This window comes from Strigops habroptila, chromosome 4, assembly GCF_004027225.2.
Source record: "Strigops habroptila isolate Jane chromosome 4, bStrHab1.2.pri, whole genome shotgun sequence".
Lineage (NCBI taxonomy): Eukaryota > Metazoa > Chordata > Aves > Psittaciformes > Psittacidae > Strigops > Strigops habroptila.
In genome coordinates, this window is record NC_046358.1 from 54,763,852 (window position 1) to 54,790,061 (window position 26,210).

Sequence of the window (26,210 nt, forward strand, 5' to 3'; positions counted from 1 at the left end):
ATTCACTTCTTTGAGAGAAAGCTTAGTTAATATATGAGTCAGATAAATTGGCAATACCCTAGCGATCAATAAATTCTAGTAGGATAAATGTCATGATAAAAAAAGAGGGGTATACTAAGTTTATTTGAATGACCACGTATAGGAGCAAGTTTTCACATCTAATTGGTGTAGGTGACAAAGTCTGCAGCCTGCTCTCCACGTCCAATAAGTAACGTCAAGCTTACCATTTGGATTTTTGGTATAAAACTTACATTTTAAGCTAAGCATTTGTCTTTATTTTATATGCAAGAAAAATGAAAATACTTTGATCTCTTGGTAGGTGCAAAGGGTTCTGCTGATCTGGAGAGATGAATCAGAAGTGACTCATCACCTGTTTTTTTGGCAGGATATTTAGAACATGGACAAATCACAAGGTTAATGGTAGGAATAATTTGAAACACTACACTCTCTCACTGTTATTTAAAAGCTCTATTGGTTTAATGTTAACGCATTCCTACTTTTCTGAAACCTCACAGATAAACCAGAAGGCAGAAGGTTTCTCCTCAGTATAAGATTTTTACTCTCTTAACTTCGATTTCACAGATGGTAGCATTCTGCCGGGTAATACAACCTGCGCAGTAGAGTATCGTATACACCAGATGCTATCACCTGTGATCTCTTCAAGCACAGAAACCAAAAGATGACTCACATGGTACAGATTCCAAAAGAATCCTTCCGGTCAAATGTTTCTGACTGTGTTGTGCCCTTTTTAAAGGCTGTGTGTAGTGTCAGGTAGAACCAAGTAAGTGTCAATCCCTTAAATATATTAAGCATTTATTATTCAGTATCCTGACTATATCACAACAATAGCATTTAAAGTCAGCCAATTTCTGGACAGATGTTTCAATCTCAGTACCAAAGGAAAACAGTTTCTTCTTTACTGGAATCACTTTCTATAGCTTAATGCTATTATTAACCAAAAAAGCAATTGCTAGTTACTCTTTTTTTTTTTTTTTAATTTTGAGTATTGCAGGTAACCAGAAGTATTCTTTCCAATCTAAGCCAGAAATGTCTTAGAGAAATGTGATTAACGAATGGACAGCAAAACCACTGAGACAGAAAAGCTCTGTATCTATTAGGTAGATTCAATAGGATGTGAGGGATATACACTATGCCAGGAGGGTCACTGCCAACTAGAAACTCAAGTGCATTGGAATGTTTATTCTATAGCAGCTTAATCCATAAGCGTAATTTTCTCTTTCCTCTGAAATATAAGACCTTATTCTTTCTCATTTAGCAGAGGACAAAAGTACTAATTACTTATGGCCCTATTAAATGAAATCACATAGGGCAGTATCTGATGAATGAATAAATGGTAAATGAAATCAGAATCTGCAGTATGATTCTTATAGCAAGTTCAAGGCTTACTTCAGAAGATATTGAAAGGAAAATTCTTTGCAAAAAATGAAAGCAATTCATAACCTCATTTGCCTTAATGACATGAAGCAGCACGTTGTCCAGAAACATAATACTGAGGAAAGCTGAAGGAAAAAAAAAACAAAACACTGCTTTGATCATAATTTTTGTACCTCGTTTTACCAACTTCATATGTTTATTTTCTCTCGTCTAATCTTTATTGGCCACAGAAAAATAAACATTCTTAAACTTGCATTACAAGTTTAAGAAAATTTGTGTTGTAATTAGTAGTATAATTTAATTTTCATTTCTATTTTAACTTTTAATAATCTAAATATTCTTAGCAAAGTTGTCCTGTTTCCACATTCTATTGAAGACAATGAACTGGCTTGAAACAATAAACAGTGTCTCTCTTCTGAAGAAGAACCATGTGTGTGTGTATGCCATCCTTACATCTCCTTTCTAATTCTCATCACCTAAACCAACTCCATCTTTTTACTCCAAAGCATGTCTCTCAGACTGGGATTCCTGATCTCATGCTCATCAGTGTATGAGACACTTCCAGTTCTGCACCTCTCACACCTTCTCAAACGTTTATTGGACAAAAGGGAAAGTACTGCACTGTGAATGTTAGTGCCACACACTGGATTACCTCAAATTCTGTGTATACTTTTAGAGGAACCAGAAGCCCAGCCTCAACTACGCCTGCCCAGGTGGAAGCACCAATGTTAAAAGTGACTTCTTGAATTCTGGTAACTCCTGTTGTTGATTGACCTGCCACTGGTTGTGGTTAAAATTGAATTCAAGAGCAGAAATGGCTCTATACACAGAGCAAATCAGGTCTTGCAAAACTTTGTTAATTTGGACTTACCATGAGCAACATTACACCAGTACTTTCATTCTGAATCTTAGACTTACCAACCAAGTTTGACATGGAGGAAGAATTCATGGGAAGAGGATCCATGTAGTTAGTTTTGACTAGTTCAACACCACTATAACATCCAGATCTCCAGAGGCATGGAAGGAATTTGGTGCTTACAGAAAACTTTGTAGTGAAGTTCTGTATCCACTCTATGCATAGAAGTAAGTAATCCAACATACATAGTAAAAGGCAATGAGGAGATAGGAGATTTTTGATAGGAAAGGGGCTGAAGACTTTACTTAAACCTGAGAATATTATCCATAAAAGGTGTATCTACTGTAGCAGCATAAACGTCAGTGCAGGCTAATTAGGCCTACTTCTTCATACACACGAAAAAAAAAACAAAACCGAAAAAAAAACCAAAACCAAAAAAAAACCCCAAAAGTGAGTATTACTTTAGAAAGTATTTTATGTGTGTTCTTTTGCGTACTTTTCTGTGCTCCTTAGCATCCCCTGGTAGCTGTAAATTGAAGTGTGATCACAGATGTAGATTGGTTGTAATATCTCAGTGGGTTGTTACCAGAATAAGTGATATGCCTTATATGGAGATGTATTATTGTTGACAACAGCTCAATCAACATTCAAATGGCCTTCCATTATAATTTCTGAAAGATTAAGACTCCTTCAGTTACAGTTACATCCACTTCTGCAAACATGCCCTTTGATGACATTTGTATATTCTTTTCCCCTTGCTCCTAGAGTACCAATTAGTCACATATTATGTATACAGAAATAACAGACATTTTAAGGTGGATTTTGGATACATTAATAATTAAATGTATCTTTGAAGCAAGCTATTGTAACTTGAAAATATCTAACTGGAAATACATATCAGCATTATAGTTTATTAAACACTGAGGTTTGCTACTTGTTTCTGAATTTTAAAATTGCTTCAGTATTTCTAAAGAGTTTAAGGAAAACCTGAGATAAAAAAGTTGCTGGCAAAGTTGTCACCAGATATAAATGCTGCCAATGCTTTAGTAACAGATAAAAATGTTATTTTTACCTTCTTATTTTTTTCTTTGTATTAGTTTTAAATCTTCATTTTTAAAATGAAACTAAGTGGAAAACTATCATGTAAAATAACATAGCAGGAACTTCAGACAAGCCCATTTGCATCTTTTTTCAGTTAAAGCAAAATGAAACTAAACAGTAATAAAGTGAATTTTTTTATATACAAACACAAAAGCTAAACAGAAAATGCTGACAAAACAGCATACTGAAACAAGCATAATTTATGTAGACTTCAAATTATCTGTTAGGAAAATATATGAACAAGATATGTAAAATACAAGTGAATGATCAGTAAGTGCCAGCTTCAGTAGTGCAACATTTTATTAATGACAGAAATACCTGGTTTTTAACACTGCTTATGTTACAAAAAATGCAGTGATAGTAATAATGGCAGCAAAGGGGGATTTGGCACCGAATATATAAAATAGCAAAAGCATGTCTCAGTGGTCTTCTAAATGATTGAACAAAAAGCTTATTAGTGGAAAATAATAATAATAATAATAAAAAGAATTCCTTTCAGTTATTTAAACTGGCCAATCAAAGAGCAGAATAAAAATTTGTTTGTGTAACATAGTGCAATACAATTTACACAAGGTTTTCTTAGGAATGTTACCTTTTTTTTTCAAGTCAACTGATGTAAATGTAAACACAAATATGCTAAGTTTAGGAACTTACACACATGTGCATTTGTTTCTATTCAATTGAACTGCACAGCATATAAATATTTATTACTAAAAGGTGCACTTTCAAAACTAGTTTTAGTTGTGACTTGCTTGCATACTTGTAGCCAAATTTATGCCTTTTTTTTCTTATTATTATTTAGACCTACAGTGGTACTGTTCCTAAAAATACAAGTGTGGAATGTCTAAGTTTTATTTGAAAAGTCAACAATCTAAAATGTAATATAATACAGTGATATTTATATTACTATCAGGCTTTATACAAAGTTTTCACCATCTGCTTTCTGTATGTCTATTTCAGGATGTACATCAAACTTGAAGGCAATATAAGCTATGTCTTTGATAGGAGAAAAGATGCAGGGCACATTAAAATACACTAGCCATTTTGAAACAGTAGTTTATCTTTTTTTTTCCTTTTTTTTTTTTTTAATCTTTAATTCTCCTAAAGTTTTACATACAAAGAATAAATGAAATACGATCTTATTTCCATAAAATTTAATAATGGAAATTGGTGCAAAGTAAAAATCTATGATGTGGTTGACTTGTTTTTAAACAGGAACCTGAGTAAGGGCAGGAAATATAGCATTAGACTTAAAGAATAAGATTCCTTAATAATTTAGGTAGCTGAAAAGGTTTTTAATGTTTACCACATAACAGCAAGGCAACAGATGATAATGGCCTTGTATTCGATGAATTATCATGAACACCCACTGCAAACCTTAATATTTTCTGCAAAAATAAAACATCAGGTTATGCACAATAATAAAAAGCATCAGAAATAGATGCACCTGGATTTTTTTTTTTCTTTTTTAAACCACAAATATCAGAACTCAGCATTTATGTCACAGTCCTTGAACAGGTGCTCTGAGGTGACTACATTAAGCACACTACTGCACTAAGTAGACACCCCACAACAGGCTCGCACTGCAACAATGACAGTTTTCTTATAGGCACAGACTTTTTCTCATTCATGTTCAAAAACAACATGAAATAAACAACTCAAGATAATATTAGGATTCATCCTACATTTCCTTGTTAGCAAAAAGTTCTTGCCACTTTGGTAATTGAAGTCACTGAATGCTTTTAAAAATTGCAGGTACCTCAAGGAAAATGAGTTCCATATTCAGCAAGGCAGCATTATATCAGGATATTTTATACCAACTAAGGCATAAAGAACTTTGCATCAGGGTATACAATACTCAATCTTTGAATAAAGTTTCATATTCTGTGTGGCGAAAGTGCATAGGAGTGGGATTCCACTAGAGTAGAAAGAATCCTCTCACAGTATTAAGGCCTTTCAAATTTTATGTGAACTGTGTCAGGCTAAAGTCAGCACAGTGGAAAAAAAAAGTAGGCTATCATCATACTGGACACCACTGAAGATTTCTTAGCATGTCTTGTCTTCTAGTTGTCTCTCATCATCTTCATCAGCTTCCTCAATAACCTGAATTTCATCTGCTTGAGGTAAAGGTGAGATCTCAGTCAGCAGTTTAGCTCCTTCAGCTTTACTTTTTTCTTCCTCTTCAATCATTTTCTTCCATATTTTGTGATTTTCACTGAGATGGTGTGTTAGCTGGCAAAATATTCGTCTACCTTTTTTTCTTTGAGCTTCTGTAAAATTATAAGCATATTTGATTGTTTGAGATTCAAAGTAATTGTATTTTAAACATACAAAACCAATGGCACATTTTAACACATGGACGCTTATTCAGAATATTTAAATAGTGACATGGCAAAGGATAACAAGTTTGTTTCAAATTTCATGTCTCCTGGTATTAACAAAATTTTATTAAAAATTTTATTAAAAATTTTGTTAAAAATCTACAACATTTGTACTATACAATTTCAAACATCTTTGCTATGTTTGAATCTATTAAATGACAACCATAGGCACCAACTGAAGTACAGAAACTTACTGAAAATAAGATCATGTTCCATTTCTTCATCATCACTCTCCAACTGTGCTCCATCATCATCTTCAGTACTTTCTGCATCCTCCTCTTCATCAACCCACTGGCCTGGAAGCAATCCAGCTGCATTATAGGAATTACAAAGGGGGCCAACTATGTGAGTGATGAAAGATTCTTGCAGTTTTGCAAGCTGTGGAGAAGAACGATCCATGAAGGGGCTTATAGGTAATCCAAGACTTGCTTCTTCATCACCCTGAAAAAGAAGTGAAAAAAATTATCAGAACTTCTCACAAAATTAGCTTTAAATGTTTATTTGAAAGATTACTTTTAAGGAACCAAGTAACCACCACATGGATTGTATCTTTTTACTAGAGGCAATAATAGTATAGACTAAGTGAATGAAAACGTAAGTAGGCCAATTTAAAATAAAGAAACACTATGGCTCAAACTTGCATAGCCCATAACCCTCCCTTCAGCTTTGCTGTGAGATACTCTTCTGCATAGATGGAGACCTAGTTCTACTGGAGCTGCCAGTCCTCTGCCTTTACAGGACAGCTTCAGGGTAGGCAGAGCTTTCCAATTGCTGAGCTAATGAACAGAGAAAATGGGAAAGCAATCAGCTAGAGTAAGGCATTGTAGTAAATGACTTCCTCCAAGAGTCATCGAAAAATGAAATGAACTATAACATCTACAATAAATGGTTTGGTTTAGGGTTTTTTCCCATTTTATAAATTGGAGAAGAAAATATTGAACAGTTGCTCATACACAACTCTGAGTTACAATCCCTTACCTCAGCACTTCTGTGGACCTGACAGTTTTACAAAAAGGTTTTTTCTTAAAGGAGCAACTTAGAATACTACAGTCTTACAGTAAGCGTAAGCACTTCTGATTATTATTGCTATTGCTTAAATCTCCCAAGTGATTTTGTTGTTCACTTTTATCTTCCTGGTTTGAAAAAGAAATTTTTCAATCCTTGCTTGTTGCCTCATGAATAGTTAACTCCTCAGAAAGTTGACTACGGAAAAATGTCAGAGTACAAATGTAAAATATATTTAGGGGGGCTTACAGAAGTTGTAAATGTAAAAATAGTCAATGAATTTTCAGACTTTTTCCCAGTTAATCTTGATAGAATTATTTACCAAAGTTCCACTGTAAAGTTCTTGTTTACATTTTAATACTTTTAGTTACTAATGTGTATTTTTAATATTTAACTTTTTAAGTAACTTTTGAAATATCTTCTGTCTTTGCACTAAGAGTTAGGTGAATATACATTTCCAGTCTTGTGGATACTCTACATACTGTTTCACCTGGAAACATACCAGTGAACTTAACTTCCCAATGTAGAAGAAGTTATGCTGTTTTATCAACATCATCCTACAAAAAAACACCAAAAGAAAATAAACTGATATCTGAAAAATGGACAACATTGGCACAGAGCTTGTTTGCTCTGTGCAATGCAACTGATAGCAAGTAAAAGGTCATGTTCATACACTACCTATAAAAATAAGTTTTCAGTATTCAGAAAGAGAAGACAGAAATACCTTACCTGAAGATTTAACACAAGGAATAATGTTTGATTTAGTTATATATTAGGTAGTGCAAAGAATTGATCATCTGTCTGTCATTAAAAAAGAGTAAATTGCACTTTCCATACCCACCTGTTCATAAAATTCATTAACAATGCCTTCTGTCCATTTCAGATGCAGCTCTCTATCTTTTGCTGGGCCATTAATATCTGCCAGTTTGATGCATATTTGACAGGCCAGTAGGCGATCATTTTCATTGCTCCATTCTATACCATGACTGTTGATATCATTGACCTGGATTGAGAAAATAAATTTTTAAAATTAAGTTAAAACAACAGACACTTGCATTATTTTTTCTATATAATTTTTTATCTTATACAGTAAAAAACCTAAACCAAACCAAAAACTAACACAAGAACAACCACTGAAAAAAAACCACACAAAAAGCCCCCATTAAAAAAACCATAAAATTTACTATCTCTCAGAAGATGGAAATGAGAGATATGATCAATGTCTCCTGGGGGTCCCTATGTCAGATCTTCTAGGCTTACTAAGCAACCTATAAAACAAAGTACAATTGGTTTGTACAAAGGAAATATTTATTTGCATTTTTTTAGTAACTTAAATTTAAATGATATAAAACTTTAAATGCAAGTCATTAGTATTAATAACTACTGAGTAGCAACACTAAAATCAGTATATCATGACCAGCTCAGTGCAGACGCTAAAATGTAACGAACCTTGGCATTAAATTCTGCAAGGAAATCAAAATGCTTCTTGAGATCTGTGGCAAGGATTGCTTCAATCACTAAGAAACGAAAGCGCTTGAATTCTACATGATCAAGATTTGATAAAAAGTTGTATTCTGGTCGTGATAAGAAAAGATTCCAGGCAGAAGCAGCATGGTGATTTTCTAAGACTGATCTGTCATTGTAGAGAACAGCCTAAAAAAAACCAAACAAAACAACCCAAAAGAGTCATAAATGACAGATTAAAGATTTAAAATTATAATAAATATTCTGAAGCTTAAGGGCTAGTTAGAAACGAGTCTTTATTACAAAAAATAAAAAAAGAAAAAAGAAAACAAGCATTGGCAATGATGTTTTGCCTTCTAGTTTTGAGAGTTAAAGAAAAATGGCAGATGAGGATAAAAAAGAACAATGAAACTGAACAATTAGCAAAGCTTTTTCTTTCCTGAGAAGTCCTTAATAATATCCTAGTGACATCTACATTCATACTGCAGACACACATAAACAAACCACCTAAAATGTAGACCTTGCACTCTTGGCAGGATTAGGGGAGCACACACACTGACATTTATAAAACCCTCCCAAACCAAACCTAAACCTCAGATCTAAGTACATGCTTTTAATTCTTCTTAATTTCAGTATTGTTAAAAAACAAAACAAACCCAAACCAAAACACATGAACTCCAAACCATATAAGAACTGTGGTTAATATGAAATGGTGTGAAGAATCACTAGTTTTCAATGCGCTACATTTAATGCTGATGAATACATTTTAACTGTGAGTTAACTAAAATATTAAAACAGTAGGTTTTACTCACAACTCCCATGTTTATACAAAACATCCTAGAAAATAATTAATTTAATGTAGATTACATAGGACCTGAAAAAGTTATTTGGAAAATGGCAAAAATAATCTTTATGTTTTGAGGAAAGGAAGACATTATTAACAAACTGAATGTATTTCTGAAAATCAGAGATGAATGTCTCTGTTGTTTGGTTTTATTCTTCCTTGTGTACTGTTTTCAGCAGAAATACGTAACTGCCTGCATCCTAAATGGGTTTTTTTTGCAATAAGGAATTGTTGAAAACTGACTGGAAAGTTCACTTTTAAAGTCTCCATCTCCTGGCAAGCTGTACTGGTTTCTGGTTTACTATTGTGTTGTTCTTGCTGTTGTTATTAAGTTTCTTGTCTCTAATTTATTAAGAGATCCAAATAGCCATCATAAATATTCTTCCCAGGTAATATTCCACTCTTTAGATAAGAATATCTCACCATGCAGTTCAGGCATCTTTTCTTCAGAGCTTTTCCTTCCTTTCAGTTCTTCCCTGCCCCACCCTTTTTTTTTTTTTTCTTATCTGCTATTTTGTTTAGCTTTATTCTGCTTTACCTCTTTTGTCTTAGCCTTTTAGACCCTGAAGTGCACAGCATCTCCAGTCTTTTTACTCCCTGTTCTAACAACAAAGTTGAATATGGGAGATAAAAACAAAGATGCCTCACTTATTTCTTCTTATTTCACTCGCTCTCCCTTAAAGGTAATGCTTATTTACATTTTTACAGTAATTGCAGACACCACTATGATTTCAGAGGACTCCCAAAATGTAAGATATTAATGAATTAGCTGCTTAGACAGTCCTAGGGCCAGCTTTCTATGAAATAAACTTTTACTCTAACCTTCATTGAATTATGTTATTTTAAATTTTGTAAATTGAAATTATTTTTACACCCATACACAACCAATATGGAATTTATGAGGAGGAAAAAAAAAAAAAAAAATATTATACAAGTTAAATACAAATTATTTTCCCCATTTCTTAAGTTGGGCAAATGATCTTGAGCAGGCTACAGTAGGGATATAGAAGAGAAGTTGTCATTAATCTGATTCCAGATACAGACAAATAATTTTCTGGTTAAAGGATTTCTTACCTGAGGTGCATTTGTAGCTACTAGAAAAGCATTTGTACGACCAGGATGATCATAATCATGCATGGCAGCTGCTACGTATAAAGCCATCAATTCCAAAGCAGGAATATTTGATGCCAGACAACCATAACTATCATCAGCAATAAAACAACTTTTTGAAGAAATGTAGCTGACTTGAACAGGAGAAATACCACTGGCTTCATCTAAGAAAATACAAAAATACAAGTTGTTTTTTTTTTTTTTTTAACATTATTTAATTCATATTTTTATAACATTTTAAATGACTCAGCCAGATAACTATCCTGAGCACCATCTTAATATAGTTATCCTTGTAACTGTGGAGCTGAATAATTGGCAAAGAAGAACTTGTACTTAAAAAAGAAAAGTCACACTGTTTTTTATAGATAAACTACCAATTTTGAAGAAAAGTTGAAATGCCAGTAAGTTATAAATTCGCCATGGCCACATGGGCTGTCCAAAAGGGGAGGGAGGGCAGCCTTACAAATACATAAAAACCTTCGGCTATTTCATGACATTAGACAAGGAGGGCAAAATCCTACAGGACATTGTGGAGCCTGTAAGAAGTGTCCCAAAACTGGGAAGTGGAATGTTGCTGTTCTAAAACCAATTCTTTACCTAGTACTGTATACAGATATACCTTGGGATCATTTTTTTAGACAAGGTTTTCCATTACAATGCTGAGTGATAACTATCATTCACACAAATAAAGGAGACTTTCAGAAGAGCTTTGAACAGTCATAATCAGGAAAAAGAAGTATTTTTAATACACCACAGTCAGAGGTCACTCTTGCCATGCAATTTTAGAAAAAGAAATAGATTTTACAATTCTGGCAATATGTGTGGGGCACAAATCCACACTTCCTGCCCTCATCAGAAGAGGAGAGGAAGGAAGAAAAAATTTGCTTTGGTCCTTGAAAATCTATGGTGCCTTAGAAGACATAAACCAGAGGAAGTCACTCTCTTTGCAGCTACAGTTCACTCCATGCTGCGCATGGCTGGTTCAGAGGAATGTTTCAGTAAGCACAGAAGGTAATCTAGTGGAACAAGGGACACTGCCATCTAGTCTGTGCCTCTTGACTGCAGTAGAGCGGTCTTTTAGATTAGAAAGTAACCATAACAATCTAAGTTTTTAATTATTAAAATGCACTTCTAGGTATTTGTTCCATGGGAGGGAATGAAGAGGAGAAAATCTAACAAAAATGTACATCTCAGAGTCCAAATTACAGATCTTGGAAAATCCACATGGATACAAATGGTTCCACGTTACTGTTAAGGTCTCTTACTTTTTTACTTTCCCCTTACTGTCATGGTGCTAAACACTTCCTGCTGTTATGCAGAACTGGAATTTCATTACCTTCTTAAAAATGACAGCACTAAAAGAGAATTCTACAGTTTCTCTCCAATATGAAAAATAAAGTAAGGCAAATAAAGGATCAATCAGCATCTCCTGTAGTATTTCTATAATTTGCCCATTTCTTGAACTGCAGACCTATAAGAAAAGCTCAGGGGACAGTGGAAACTACTGCAAAAAGAACTAAAACCCCTTAAGTTAGAAATATTTGCACAATAAGGAGATTCACAGTTTTATTCTCCTCTTCCCCCAGACAAAAACACTACTTAAAAAAAAAAAGAAAAAGCAATAGTACTTCTTTCGTCACTGCATAATAAAAGGAGGCCCTTCTGCCTTAATAGAATAAGCGAGGATTAAAAATCCTAGTAACACTGATACTGGAAGAGTTCCAAAGCAATAAGAATATATATTTATTATTTTAATGTACCTTTTTTTTTGTAAAAGGAAACAAAAATATTTTTCTCATTTTTCTTTCCTCCAGTCAAGTCTCCAGTCCCAACCCTTTTAACACTCAAAAATGCAATAGGGTACAATCAGTGGGTATTGACAAACATAGAAAAAAGAGAAAGGTGACAGCAGGGGGGGCTAATTAGTAAGGAAAAAATAACATATAGTGTATGATGTTCTATACAGTTCACAAATTACTTCTTAAAACTACAGCCCCATCTTGACATTTTTTACTTCACATATAAAACAGAGTTCTTAGAGAATGCTTGATTTCTCCATATTATTTTCATTAAATACATAGATTTTAATATAAAAGTTTATATTTAGAATCATTATATTTTACTTACAGTACACATTTTAGTAAAAACTACAAATCTAAGCTTAAAAATTAATTCCATGAAGTCACAGACAACAGAAAAGCAAGCTTCATTAGAACTAATGTCATATAAAATTTGAATTTGAAGTCTTTATTTCTCTTTGAAGGATGTTACTGTTAGGGTAGTCATTTCAACGTCTGAATGTGATATCTAATACAGGATTCCAAAATACTAATTTTTACACTAAAACCATTAAGGAGAACTTACATTAAGTTATATACTTTGACTTTGGTATTTTTACTTTGGTCCATTTAATTTTCCAGTTAAGAAATATTAGTCTAATGTATTTCAAATACCAAAAATATGCTGACTGTAGCAGTATACAGGAGTTTCATTCACATTAAGTGAGCCTGTATTCTTGTCTAACAAACTCAACATCACCCATCTAATAATTTTCCTAAAAATCTACTCCATGGTATCTCTGAATGGTGCATACTAACACTGTGATATTTCTATTGTCTTATATTAAAATACAAACAAATATTTGAGTTATGAGAATAATCAGATATTTTCTTCCAGAGTAATTTGTTTTACCTATTGTAGTTTCATTAAAACATTCTCATACCAAAAGAAAAAAAACCAAAAACCTATGTGAATACATACCCATATCACTTTCCATTATATGCTCATTAGGAATTTTCTGGAATCCAGGAATAGGTCGTGTTGTCAGATACCATACTGCATGAAGAACATCTGTTGCATGAATGCGATTGTGATCTGAAAATTATCAACATATTATCAAAAATATTATCTGAAATATAATCAAGAGGATCAAAAAGGGAAAAAAAGGAAAAATAAATTAAAAAATCAAAACAAAACAAAAACAAACAGAAAAAAAACCCCCAACAAAACAAAACAACCTGTAACGTACCAAATTTACTATAAGGGAGATTTTGATTAAATATAAAGGCAAAATTGAATTTAAATTGTTACTAGAGGCTGTATCAGCCAATGTTTAAGAAACAAGCTAGATAAACATCAAACATCATCCAAGCATACTTCACATGCTTCCTGAGAGTCAGGAAGGGATTAAGCAGCTTTTTAAATCAGTGACATTGAGCCACTAGCACTGCTTCTAATCTAATACCTACAAGCACGTGGTATGAACATCTGTGACATGGGGGCTGGAGGGGTGGGGAAAGGTGGAGGGTGTTTTTTTGTTTTGTTTCCCAATAAATGTGTCTGCCCTAAACAGCAAGATGAATAATTACTGTCAAAATTCTCTGTTTTCTTATTATTCTATTATGGGCCTAAACCAAATTTCTATTAAATCAGCAACTGTTCACCCATTGAGTTCAGTATGTTTGAATTCAACTACTCATTCAAATTCAACCTATATATGAACAAATTCAGGTTTTGAGTCCACCAATTTTTTTTGCTGTAATTCACTAATCAGTTCTAAATTCTGAAAAATTAATTAAAAATATAGTAAGTTCAGATATTGTCTACCTAAATATCAAAATAATACACACACTAAAGGAGACACTAATATAAAAGAAAAATTTATGTAATTGGATAGTACTTACAGGGAATATCTCGGTAGCCATTTTCTAGTGCACAGAAGTAATTCATGAATTCTTGAGTTGGGATTTTGAAAATTTCAAACAAACCAGTGTCCTGAAATAAGGTGTAAGTTACCTAAAAATATATAAGTGCATTTTAGTTTGAAAAATATACCTAAGCATAGTCTGCTTTTTCAGCTTTAAAAATGTTCCTGTATTCAAAATTTTGCTTGCTAATAGAGTTGGAAATTATTGACATTCCATTAAAGAATATTTGAAAGCTATTATTAAAGAGACATGTTTAAATATTTTTTTATCACCCTCTCAAATACAGAATAATAAAAGTTTTTATTTCTTTACTGATAAATTCTATGCATAACTGATTATTTTTAATAAAATTCTCCAAAATTTGCATAATGTTAAAGAGCTCATGCTTTATTCCATTAGTGACCTAAAAAAAGAGAAATCTATATTCTTACTTACTAAAAAATTCAAATTACTTAAATATAGTAGCAGAGACAAAAAACCCCAAACAACTAAACAACAAAACCAAAACACCACCACCCACCCCCTCACTCCTCCCCTCCCCCCTCCAAAAAACCCCCCCCAAAAACCAAACCAAAACAAAAAACAAGTCAAAACCACTGTATGTATTTTTGAGACTCTGGCAAAGAAATCTTATTTCTTTTATTCATTTATGACCTATCTTGGGTATTTTTAACAAAGCTAGCTGATAAATGAAAAAATATTTCAAAAAGGTACTTGGAACACCCACACATATATATACTCCACAACCATGTGTACATGGTTTAGGAGTAGAACTTAGTGACTGGAAAGACCTAATCCTCCCCCAAGACTACAAATATTAAAAAAGCTATTCAAAACAAGTCACTGTTACTGATTTTTGTCCCTTCCTTCCCAGACACTTAAGAGAAAGACTAAGTTCTGAAGTGTGGGGGGTGCCCAAAAGAAACAGGAGAGCAAATGAGGGGACATCCCTCCTTCCACCTGCCCCAACCATTCCCCTTACACGTACCCAATCTGAGAACCTTACAACTGATGATAGTAAAATATAGGTTTTAATTGCCTCTTAACTAAGATATGTATCAGATGCTTACACAGCACAATGGACAAAAGGACTGGGACAGGAGGAAGAGGACAAGTAGTACACATACATACAATATCAGGAAGAACTGATACAGAAATACTGGTAGAATTAAGTTGAAACCTGCACACTGAAGTACTTACAGGTTTGAACTATCCCCTAGATTGCACACAAATTAAATGCAAGCTAATGTGCATCAGAGTACTAGTATACTACGGTAAAAACACCACTCAGAATTGGATTGTGGCATTCTAGTCTGCACATTAACAGTTGTCACCAACTGACATGGCAAAAGATCTGAAAGCATTTGAGCGAACAAGGTTAATTGAAGATTTAAAACAACACCCAGAATATTATATATTATGAAAGAAAGAAACAGTGTCTAATAATAAAAACTATATTATCCCAATTATTTTTGCCTTTCTTCAGTATAGGTGCAGGCTTATGGTTCCAACTGCACCTGAGTGCTTCTAACCTGTTTCCTTCCCTCCCGCTGGTTGTTCCCAACACTACCCTTGAACAAGAGTAACACGCATTCTACTCCAGGGAAGAAAACTAAGATACTGGCAATAAAATATTTTATGGTCAGATCAGAAGCAAATCCAGCCCACACTATAGCTCCATGATTGCTAAATCCACTATAAAGAAAGAGACAGAAGCTTCCAGATGACATTGATGAATGGAAGAGGCTGGGGAAGAGCAAACAGGATCATACTTTTGCACCTGCCAGTAGGTTGGCTTCAGCACACCATGAAACTGCACAAAAAGAGCTTAGTAGTAAGTCAGAAAGAGATAAAAAGGGATACTACATGCAGAAAGCAGCATGGAAAAAAAAACCCATTGTTTGTAGGATCAAAAGGCAAAAGACTGCCTAAAAGATCACTTCTCTTCCCGCACAGGTGTAGTGCTGGCAGAAATATTTTACTGAAATAAAAAAGACAAACAAGGTAGTAATTCTGAAAGCAGGAGACCTTTTTTTCATAGCAAATGGCATATTACTACAAAACCTAGTAAGTGTGTATCTAACCTATTTTTACATTGAGAATAAAATTCAGAAAATTTGGACCAAGTTGTCTAGAGATCAATCACTTTTTATGGTTTACAATGAGATGGTGTACATGAGAAATGACATTTGCACTTTTCAAGCTAGCATTCATATGTATGTTGACTGCAAAACTTCTTCACGGTTTAAATAAAATATGAAAGCCTGACAAGTTTTACACACCCTCCCACATATAATAAAAGATAACAAACCTGGCTAAGGATCCTCCCAGACTGGTCTCCCAGTTCTTGTACAAGGTCAAAAATTTGGAAATTCCAGTTGCTCATCTTCTCCATTAGTGAATCATGGTCTAATAACATTAGTTCTAATGTAGGACTCTGATCCACCTGTATGAAAGTAAGATACTTTATCATCCCTAAAATAGCAATGAAAACTAATTTTTCAGTTTTATTGGCAAAAAAGCCATGAAAATGATAAATCATTATTGAACTTATTGAATAGTGTTGTAACTATGACTATGAGAATATAATAAATCAATAGTACAAATAGCACAGTTAGGGCTTGACTTTTCCTATTTTCAGGCAACAGACTCCAGGGCTTTTTGAGACAGTGTTATATTTTCATTCTTATTCCTTTTTAAACAAGATGAGTTAATAAAACAAAGGAAAAATATGCATAGGCTTACAGAACATTTACTAAGGTCTAGCAGTTCATAAATTAAACAAGCTTTAAAAAAAATAAATGTATAAACCTAGAATGTTAGTAAAGCTTGAACCATTTGTCTCCCTGCACTTCCAATATACTGCACTATGTGAATGTTCATTTTTAAGTCTCACTGAAACTCCCCCATCTTTCATAAACTTCCAAGAGAAAATACTAGGCAGTCAGAGTTTGAGCATTCTACCAACGCTATATCTACACAAATTAATATTGATCAACAAAAAATTAATACAATCACCATCATTCTTGTCATTTGCTAGTGAAATTTATGCAAGCTGGACATACATAATTGTTAAATGAAAATCTGAATTCAAATGATGCACCATTTCCCTTCAGAAATTACAATTCTTAGCAATGCAAAGACTTTTTTACAGAATGTTAGAAATGATAAAGGAATAATGTATTGATAAAAGTTATTGCAAGGTTTTTTTGCAATTACATGCTTACAAGCAGATTATTTTGTGCTTGATCGATCATTTCCTTCGTTCCATCTTTTTTCTTCTCTGTATGGTGGAAAGATTCTTTTGAAACACTATCACTTCCAATTTCACCTTAAAGAAAATACATACATAAATACTACATCAATAATTTATTTATAAATTACTACTGTCTAATAATTCTTGAGCTGATGATACAGATTAATCACAGAAATATCAGTAATAGCTTGTTTAAACAAACAATAGCTTGTTTCACAACATAAAGTTGTAAAAGACAAAATTTATTAGACTAAGCCTATTTGAACATTGAAGCTAGAAGCATAATTTTTTACTTGCAAAAATTTTTTCAGTGATTAGTTTAGCTGAGATGGCAGAGAACTTGCTTGATATATGGAGTACAGAACTATAAAGTTATGACTAGAAGCCTGTTATAAAATCCTTACTCTGAAGCAGGCAATATTTTAGATTATTTTAATTATCCTAAGTCACAAACTGAAATAAAATATGTCTATATGTGCTACTTAAGGTATAGGAAAAAAATTATGTAGAAATATAAAAATTTTAATTTCATTGGCTTTTTAAGAAAAAAGGCAAATTGATATCAAATATTTGTCTATTTTGAAATCTCACCTGATCTTCTGTCTTTATATTCTGCAAATTCTGGTTCTGGCGTGGGAACTGGCTTGAGTATCTGACGTCCACAGCTACAGAATACATGAAAAATATTTACAACATTGAGTAATTTTTCTTTTGCTACAGCTCTGTTGTACTGAAAAATAACTGTAAATGTCTTAAAAAGACATGTTTTTGAAGGTTCCTCCACAAAATGATCTTAGTATTTTCTCCTAAATTGGGCACACACAGATTTAGCCTGTAACTTACAAAATAATCAAGCATCACCCTCATGGACTCATCTCGCTGCATTAATAAAGTAGAGCTAACTATTTAGAAAGTATTCAGAAATACAGAATACAATTCCCAGGTAGGAAGTCCTCCTTTTCTAAAAGTTTGTAAAATATTGTTACTCTATAATAACTGCTGCTTTTGAGGATGAGCTATCTGAAATCAATGGCATACATACAGCATTCTTTAGTCTCCCCTGGACAATATAGTTACAGATTATTATGAAATCATATGTCTTTTTTTTTCCTAGTATACTAGTAGCTGTATAAGTCTCGTTCTGTTTTTCATTTTAATTGTATTATTTTCAACACACATGAAGTTACTAAAAAAGCAACAGTTTACAGTACCTGCTACACATATAACCTACAGATGTTTTAACTTGCTGCTGAAAATCTGGAGAACTAAATGGGTATCCTGGAGGCTTATGTATATTAATGCTTGGTTTTGTAAGAAAATCAGCAGTATCAGGAAATTCTACAGGCGACCAGCAGCTGAAAGCCCCACTGGAGACAGATCCATGACTAGGTGAACCCACAGGACTCAGGCCAGGAGATGCACCTTCCAAAACAAACATTACATGGGGTTCAGATTACAATAAAAACATTACTGTGTAGAAAGACTGAAATTAAACAACAAGAACCTTTCTATATTGTAAAGAATATGCAAGCTGTCAAGATACAGTTGCTAGTTCACACTGTCAAGCAAATATTAAGCACCTAGATCTATACCAAGTTTTGAGATTTACGACTATGTAGCAGTCTAGGCTAAATGCCTGAATGGGCAAACTATGTAATGTATTGTAACATCTGGCTTTCAAAGGTTTGATTTTGTTTTTAGATTTGGCAAATTTAATCAGTAGCTAAAACTTTCCATATTCCTTTCTGATTCAGGATTGCTTTTTCAAATTTTCCGGGGGGGGGGGGGGGGGGGGGTGTTAAAAAAAAAAAAAAAATCATCAAAACCAATTCTGTATTTATAACTGACCTAGATAAAAATCTTTTACCACATTGTTTTGCAATAAAGAAAATATATGCTTGAGACCTTTTTAAAAACAAAGTAAAAATCCAAAAATGGGTAATTACAGAGAAAAAACAAAAGCAAACAAGCAAACAACAAACAACTCCATCTTCCTTATGTCAATGAAATTCCCCATTCCTGCTCAGACAGTAAGCTGGGATTTACTTCAAGCTTGCGTCCATGTAAATTAGGAAAGAAAGCTGATGAATCTGGACTTTGGCTGCTCTGCGCCTAACACAAATTTACAACAAAAAATTTTGCATTAAGCGAAACATAATTTCTTTCCCTTGTGGAAATATACAAAAGACAGGTTCTATCTACAAGCGCCCAAGGTAACTTATAGCCATTTCAAACACACTTTTGTCAAAAAGAATGAAATGCCCATGAGAAAGAAGAGTATTGCCATTAAATAAGGAATGCATAGATTATAGACTTCCAATAGCGTCATAGGCTACGCCGACTTGACTCACACGCCCTGAGCAGTAGTATATAATTGCATTTTGTTACAGTAAAAGACAAACTTTTTCAAAGTCCTCATTGCTAGGTGCAGAGACAGAAGTTTTAGAAAGCAAATATCACTTCACTACTGCAAAGAAAGACTGGAAAGTTGAGAAGCAATTTGTAAATTCCCTTCCAGAACTTAATCAGATTAATACTCTAATGTTGGTTACGTAATTTCATCCTTTTTACATGTACAAATTCAGCAGGTTTTAATGCATAACATTACACTTCATTGTCCACAAGATTAAGTGGAAAAAAGCAGAAAGCAGCTCAGCTTTTATGAAGACAGAACCATTAAGAATGTGCAACAATGAGTTTACATGCAGATCTGGCCTGAGTTTGTATGGTTCCTGGTGTTTAGAAGACTGAAAGGGAAACAACCAAACCATCAGTAAGTAACACAGAGAAAACTGGTCAAGTTTTGGGTTTTTAAACAACAACAAAAAAAAAATTAGAAGTGCATTCTCCTCGCTCAATCCAACCTGCTTATTTAAACTTTTATAAAACAAAATTATTAGACAAGTTTATTTTTAATCATGGTAAAATGGATAGGCAAAGATAAGTATCAAGTTTTCACTTAATATGGGCAAACAGTCCAGTTATAATCTCTGAAATTCTCATATACACATTATTTTAGCACTACTGTTACAATATTTACTAGCTTATTACACTGACAGCATTAGAATAAAATCTATGCCAAATCCTTCCACAATTTTAATATTCACCTCAGATGGCTATCAGGTCTTTAGGAGTGTCTTACCTGATCGTCTGGGACCTATATGATGAGCCAGTGTCACGGAAGATGATCTTTGTTTTGGTATTATCAGCATGTTTGCACCAAAAGATCCATTTGAATGAGATCCTTGGCTGAAAGTAAAACAGATTTTTTTTTTTCTTTCCTACCTTGTTTTCCATTTTTATTAAATAAAATGCTTATAGATCAGCCAGACTGCTCTGTTACAGGCCTACTACCATGCAAGAAAAAGAGAGTATAGAAAGAAAAAAATCCAAGATCAGCTAGAGAATAAATGTCAATTATATGGAATAAAAACTGTTGGGTACTGAGCAAAATCAAGAGAAAACTTTATACAGTCCTGAAATGACACAGTATATTTGGACAACATGTCATAGGTTTTACTTTCTAATATGGTTTTCTTGAACATTATGACAAAGCACGCTGTTTTCTAACAGATTTGAGAACATTTAAGAGTGATTACTTTGGAAATACTCTGACAACCTTACACAGCCATGGCCTGGCTTTTCAAATCTATTTTTCATATTTAATGATTTTATTTATTATAACCTTAAAACTAAGGCTGGTTTTGACAAAGACATACTGTACTTCAGTAGCTAAATCGTTAAACTCAACTGTTAAATTATGCCATCTGCTGTTCTAGCCATGAAATTGCACTCCAAAATTCCAGTTACATATTTCCTTTAGTAAAAAAATACGCAATACGCAATTAAAAATAACTGTATCATGTACTGTAAAGTGCAAATATTTTAAGTAAATCTAATTCTTTCATTTCAGTATGGGAAAACAGTATTTACCAAACCAGATTTAATCTTGTTTGATCAGATTTCAAACAAAAGTTAAATACAGAAATATTACTTGATCTCCCATAATTTGTTTAAACATATGAATATACAAAAATGAGTTAAGTAATAAATACAGATTTGTTTTTCTGAAGTCTGATGATTCTGACGTGTTAGTCAACTTTAAAAAATGTTTGGGTTGACAACTGGGAGAGACTGAACTTTTCACTATTTGTACACTGTTTAGCTATCACAGCTTGCGTGTATTCTTTTAACACACATAAAAATGCTGCAACAGTATTTAGTGTAGGAAGACTATGTATTAAGTAAGGTCAGTTCATCTTGAACTAGTGTTTGAATGAGAAACCAAATCAAGAATTTGCATGCAAATAAAACAGCAGCTCTCAAGAGCGGCTTTTGAACACTCGATGGATAGAAAAAAAGTCTGCAACATGAAATTTTGTAGCAATATTAATTTACTGTTCCATTATTTAATATCTTATCTTTCTCAGCTAGAATTCAGTTGAAATCAGTCATTATAAGTAAAAAAATTTTGATTTTTTATAAGCTTTCCTACTAGTGAACAGTTTGTTGTTTGTTTTACTCTCCCTTTTTATTATTAGCCTGCTGCTTCTTGCATCTCTTCTAACATTCATTAAATCCTTCATTGGATTGAATCAGCTTCCCAAGTCAGAAAAAACTGTCTTTTTATTGCTGTTATTTTTTTCACAAATTAAGGGGCTGACTCAAGAGCCAGAGCCAATGGCACCGAGTGCTCTAGGAATGCAGGACTGCCTCTTTTGGCAGTAGGAACAGCTATGCCAGTTAGGCTATTTCATTTCACCTTACCTGTAAGGTAAGCACCCATCGGGGATTTTGAGATGATTATGTGTTAGAAGCTAAAGGGAACCTGGTAAGAATGATCACTGGGAGATGCAAGGAGTCGAGGGCAGCGCAAGTGTTGACAAGACCTCTGAAGGGCATGACGCAAATCACAAAAAAAGCAAACATATTCTAGGGCTTTATGGGGGTGACAGGAGCAGGGAAGGGGAACATGGCTAACTAGAAGCACTGGTCATCAGGGTCAACAGATAATTTAAAAGTGATGGAGTATGAGCAAGGGTGTTTTCTGTATTGCTGCTTTCATCAGGTGAGCCTGAGTAGGTTCTTTGGTTGGTAGAAGCTGCAAGGAAACTCGCTGTAAACATGCACTGCCTCTGCTCCAGCAGCGCTGCGCCTCAAACTGGCATCGCACAGTCTAAGTCTAAAGCAATTTCTCTGGTCTCAGGTTATTTCTCGTGGTTATAACTGGGGAGATTCTTTCAACACTGGTAACCAAATCAGCATGAAAATAGAATCTTTAAACTACTACAACTATCTTAAATTATACTTTACACACAAACCATAATTAAGTTTTACTATGTTAAAACTTGAACAGCATATTTTATCAAGGGGAAAAAGCTACTGGCAAGGGCCAAATTATTTAAATGGTTCACTTTAAAATTCAATAGAATACTGATCTAATAAATTCTTGGATCTGTGTATATAAACTTTCGTCCACTACTAGTAATTATCAGTTATCAGCATAACATGTATTTTCTTTTAAAGAATGCCCTTATGACCTATGTAAAACCATTAAAATCTTTAGAGATTACAAGTGTATTAAAAAAACCAAAGAAGCCTACAGAGATTTTAATGGATTTAAGATGCAACATAATTTCAGACATCTGTTGGACTTTTCTTAGTTGATATTAAGCAAAACCATACACGTTTACACATTTAAATAAAACTAAATCTGTGACATTCCACTCATAAGCCACATTAAACAAAAAGAAAAAACATACGATTATTTTAATATTAATTCAAAACGTAATCCTAATTCTGGAAAGAAAATCTTTATTTACACCATACTGACTAACAAGTAGGGAAGAGATGATTTTCTTAATCTGCCTTACTGCTTGATTGATGACCATAGGAATAATAAATGTTGCAATACACATAACAGTGGCTACTAAATGCAAGAGAGTTATGTAATTATTTTTAATTAAAAAGAAACTAAAAAGAAAATATTTAACTAAAAATAAATAATAAAGAAAAGAAATTTTGTGGCATGTGGAAGTTGGAAAGAGATAAAATTTTAAGTAAAAATGAGAAGAAGTAAGTCCATAAAGGTTTAGAAGTTAAACAAGTCTGTTTTGCAACCATGTATGTTGGGCTTTTTTTTTTTTTTTCATTTCCTACTGAAACTGCTAGGCATGTCATTCAACCTCAGAATGACCTGATTTCTACTTGAGATCAGAGTTACAAAGTATGATATATAATTAACTTGAAACATTTTTCCAGTTTATGCTGGCAGAATTTGGAGACTTAATTCACAAGATTTTACACTAAACACTTCTGCTGTCATGTTCCAACCTTGCAGACATGAACATTTCAGAAAGGCTACATTTATTATTGCCCTTAAAATATGGTTAATTGCTTACCTTAATGTGTTATATTCCTGATGAGATCTCTTGCTGCTACTCCGTTCCCATCTAGATGTTGATTCCATAGGTGGAATACCAGAAACTCCTGAAGTTCGTCTCAGCTGTGGTGATGGCAGGCTATTTCTGCTATTTAATCCCTGTTGAATAATTGAACCATGATTAAAATCTATATAATTAAAACCAGACATTAAAATTTTATTTATGGTTTGAGAAGACTATTTATTCCATTTTTTTATAGTGAAACAGTAAGTACGGTATCTTACATTCACTCACTGCTCAAGAAAATAAAATAGATGCAAAGTATTTTGCTTACTAGGAATAATTATTTTTCATATCTCTTTTCTTTCCCCAAATTAAAATATGTAAAGATATGTGTAATCCAAATTCCATGTGGTCCAACAATTACTCTTCAGAGTTTTTAAAAAGGGAGACCTTCTAGAGATAGTTGCTGTAGGATTATGGATTATTTTTCCACATATCCCAATCACATGACTATAGTCAGCTCTTAACCTCTCAAGACAGCCTGAGATTTTGATAACTGAGATGCTAAATATTGACAGTGTAAATATTGTGGAGCTTGTGGAAAGGGCGATGCACGATGCACAGGATCAGTTCTGGTCCATCAAGGCTCTCTCTCTGCTTCCATACCAGCTCCACACCACCCAGAAATCTTCCCAGCCACCTCAACACTCCCAACCTGGAAGCTGTGTTAGTTTAGGCACACTGCAGCCCAAACACTGGGAATCATCATTGTACTTGAACACAAAGCCCTCTGCAAAGCAGGGCAATGGCACTCAAACAGTCCTGTAGGGAAATAACTCAGGACTTACTGCTCTGCCTTACTGAAATACCCTCAGAAAAGTATATTCATGCTTAAACAGTGACTGACAGAACCTAATAGAAAGGATAGGACCGCCAAACTGAAACTGCAAAGCCAGCTCTGGCATATCTGCATTCATTGCACAGATGTCGTATTTTAAATAAATATATAACAAAAACAATAAAGAAAAGGAAAAGAAAAGAAGGAAAGGAAAGGAAAGGAAAGGAAAGGAAAGGAAAGGAAAGGAAAGGAAAGGAAAGGAAAGGAAAGGAAAGGAAAGGAAAGGAAAGGAAAGGAAAGGAAAGGAAAGGAAAGGAAAGGAAAGGAAAGGAAAGGAAAGGAAAGGAAAGGAAAGGAAAGGAAAGGAAAGGAAAGGAAAGGAAAGGAAAAGGGAAAGGGAATGGGAAAGGGAAAGGGAAAGGGAAAGGGAAAGGGAAAGGGACAAGAAAAAAGGAAAGGAAAGGAAAGGAAAGGAAAGGGAAAGGGAAAGGGAAAGGGAAAGGGAAAGGGAAAGGGAAAGGGAAAGGGAAAGGGAAAGGGAAAGGGACAAGAAAAAAGGAAAGGAAAGGAAAGGAAAGGAAAGGAAAGGAAAGGAAAGGAAAGGAAAGGAAAGGAAAGGAAAGGAAAGGAAAGGAAAGGAAAGGAAAGGAAAGGAAAGGAAAGGAAAGGAAAGGAAAGGAAAGGAAAGGAAAGGAAAGGAAAAAGGAGAAAGGAAAAAGATCATCTCTAACTGCATTCAGTCCACAATCCACTTGTTAACTCGTCCCTAGATCTGGCACTCAGTGGAGGGAGGCGGGGGTGTGCAGGAGGAAAGATTCTTCTGCATGACATAGATGTGAGTAATCAGACCTTGCAAAGTAAAAAGGATGTCAAGAAAAAAAAAAAAAGTTTAAAACAAAAATCCAAAGCAATATTTGCAGTTTTGGGTAAGGTCTGCAGCCTTGTGTGTGAGGACAGGTGACCCTTGGATACCACCATTTCAAAAGTCTGGAAAGAAATGACTTTGCAATCTTAAGCTTCATCTGGTGGTCAAAAATTATACTTAACTCACAAAGCTCTCACATATTTAAAAAAAAAACAAATAAAATGAAAGTGTTGACACAAAAGAGTACAGTCTCTTACCCTGAAAAATCAGACTGCTTTGGGTCCCTGATATGGGATATACCTCTGCTTTGCTGCAAAGCTGTAGTCACATCCAGTAAGGTGGAAGTGGACAGGCAGAATAAGACCACCATACCACCCACAGAAACATGCAGCGGTCCTTAACCAGCCCTACCAGAAAGAGAACTGGAGGACCCTATTCTGTCTGCTATCATACAGTGGTGGTGCTTTACAGCTAGAATGAACTTCTGTTTCAGCAGACCATATAAATTTCAACTGCGTGCTCTCTACAACAGCTGAAAATCCCCATCATTGGAGGAGAAAGGTTCACTCCCTGTAACAAGTGCACTCATTAGCACAATTTGGAAAGAAGGCCCCAGCACCTGTACTTATTTTTTCTTCTTCCTGGCTACTCCAAGAATGAGGGAACACAGGGGATATGACAAATCTCCTGAACTTTCCCGTACTAGACAAAGAAGCAGAGAATAAACAAAACATGGGTAGCAAAGGACTAAGGAACTCCAGATTGCTCTATGCTAGCAAAGTCACCGGTAATCACTATAGAAAGAGGAAAAATTGTTCTGGAAACAAATTCTAGACTGTGCCAGAAACCAAAGTTATTATGAAAAGACTTTCAGTTATCATTGCTATTGCTGAAAAGACTTTCAGCAATAGCAAGGCCAGCAGACAAGGGGTGTGGATACTCAAGTGCTAGACAACTTTTACTTGCCTGAAATATGAAAACTGTTAACATCATGTCTGTTGA

At 34.1% G+C, this 26,210-nt stretch overlaps 1 protein-coding gene across 2 annotated transcripts in view; it reads right to left on the bottom strand.

Annotated features, from left to right (window-relative positions):
• Nucleotides 1-430: 430 nt before the first annotated feature.
• PDE3B (phosphodiesterase 3B) overlaps nt 431-26,210 on the bottom strand; it is a 96,470-nt gene continuing 70,690 nt past the window's right edge. For both annotated transcript variants that reach the window (XM_030483353.1, XM_030483352.1), the window contains 14 exons: nt 23,521-23,660; nt 20,262-20,368; nt 18,331-18,541; nt 17,711-17,784; nt 17,091-17,194; nt 16,175-16,309; nt 13,840-13,951; nt 12,917-13,030; nt 10,121-10,320; nt 8,188-8,391; nt 7,580-7,741; nt 5,928-6,174; nt 2,684-5,622; nt 431-2,636 (listed from right to left, as the gene is read on the bottom strand). In XM_030483353.1, the coding sequence (XP_030339213.1) occupies nt 5,399-5,622; nt 5,928-6,174; nt 7,580-7,741; nt 8,188-8,391; nt 10,121-10,320; nt 12,917-13,030; nt 13,840-13,951; nt 16,175-16,309; nt 17,091-17,194; nt 17,711-17,784; nt 18,331-18,541; nt 20,262-20,368; nt 23,521-23,660 (2,034 nt within the window). In that variant the 3' untranslated portion in view covers nt 431-2,636; nt 2,684-5,398. The remainder of the gene's footprint in view (nt 2,637-2,683; nt 5,623-5,927; nt 6,175-7,579; nt 7,742-8,187; nt 8,392-10,120; nt 10,321-12,916; nt 13,031-13,839; nt 13,952-16,174; nt 16,310-17,090; nt 17,195-17,710; nt 17,785-18,330; nt 18,542-20,261; nt 20,369-23,520; nt 23,661-26,210) is intronic.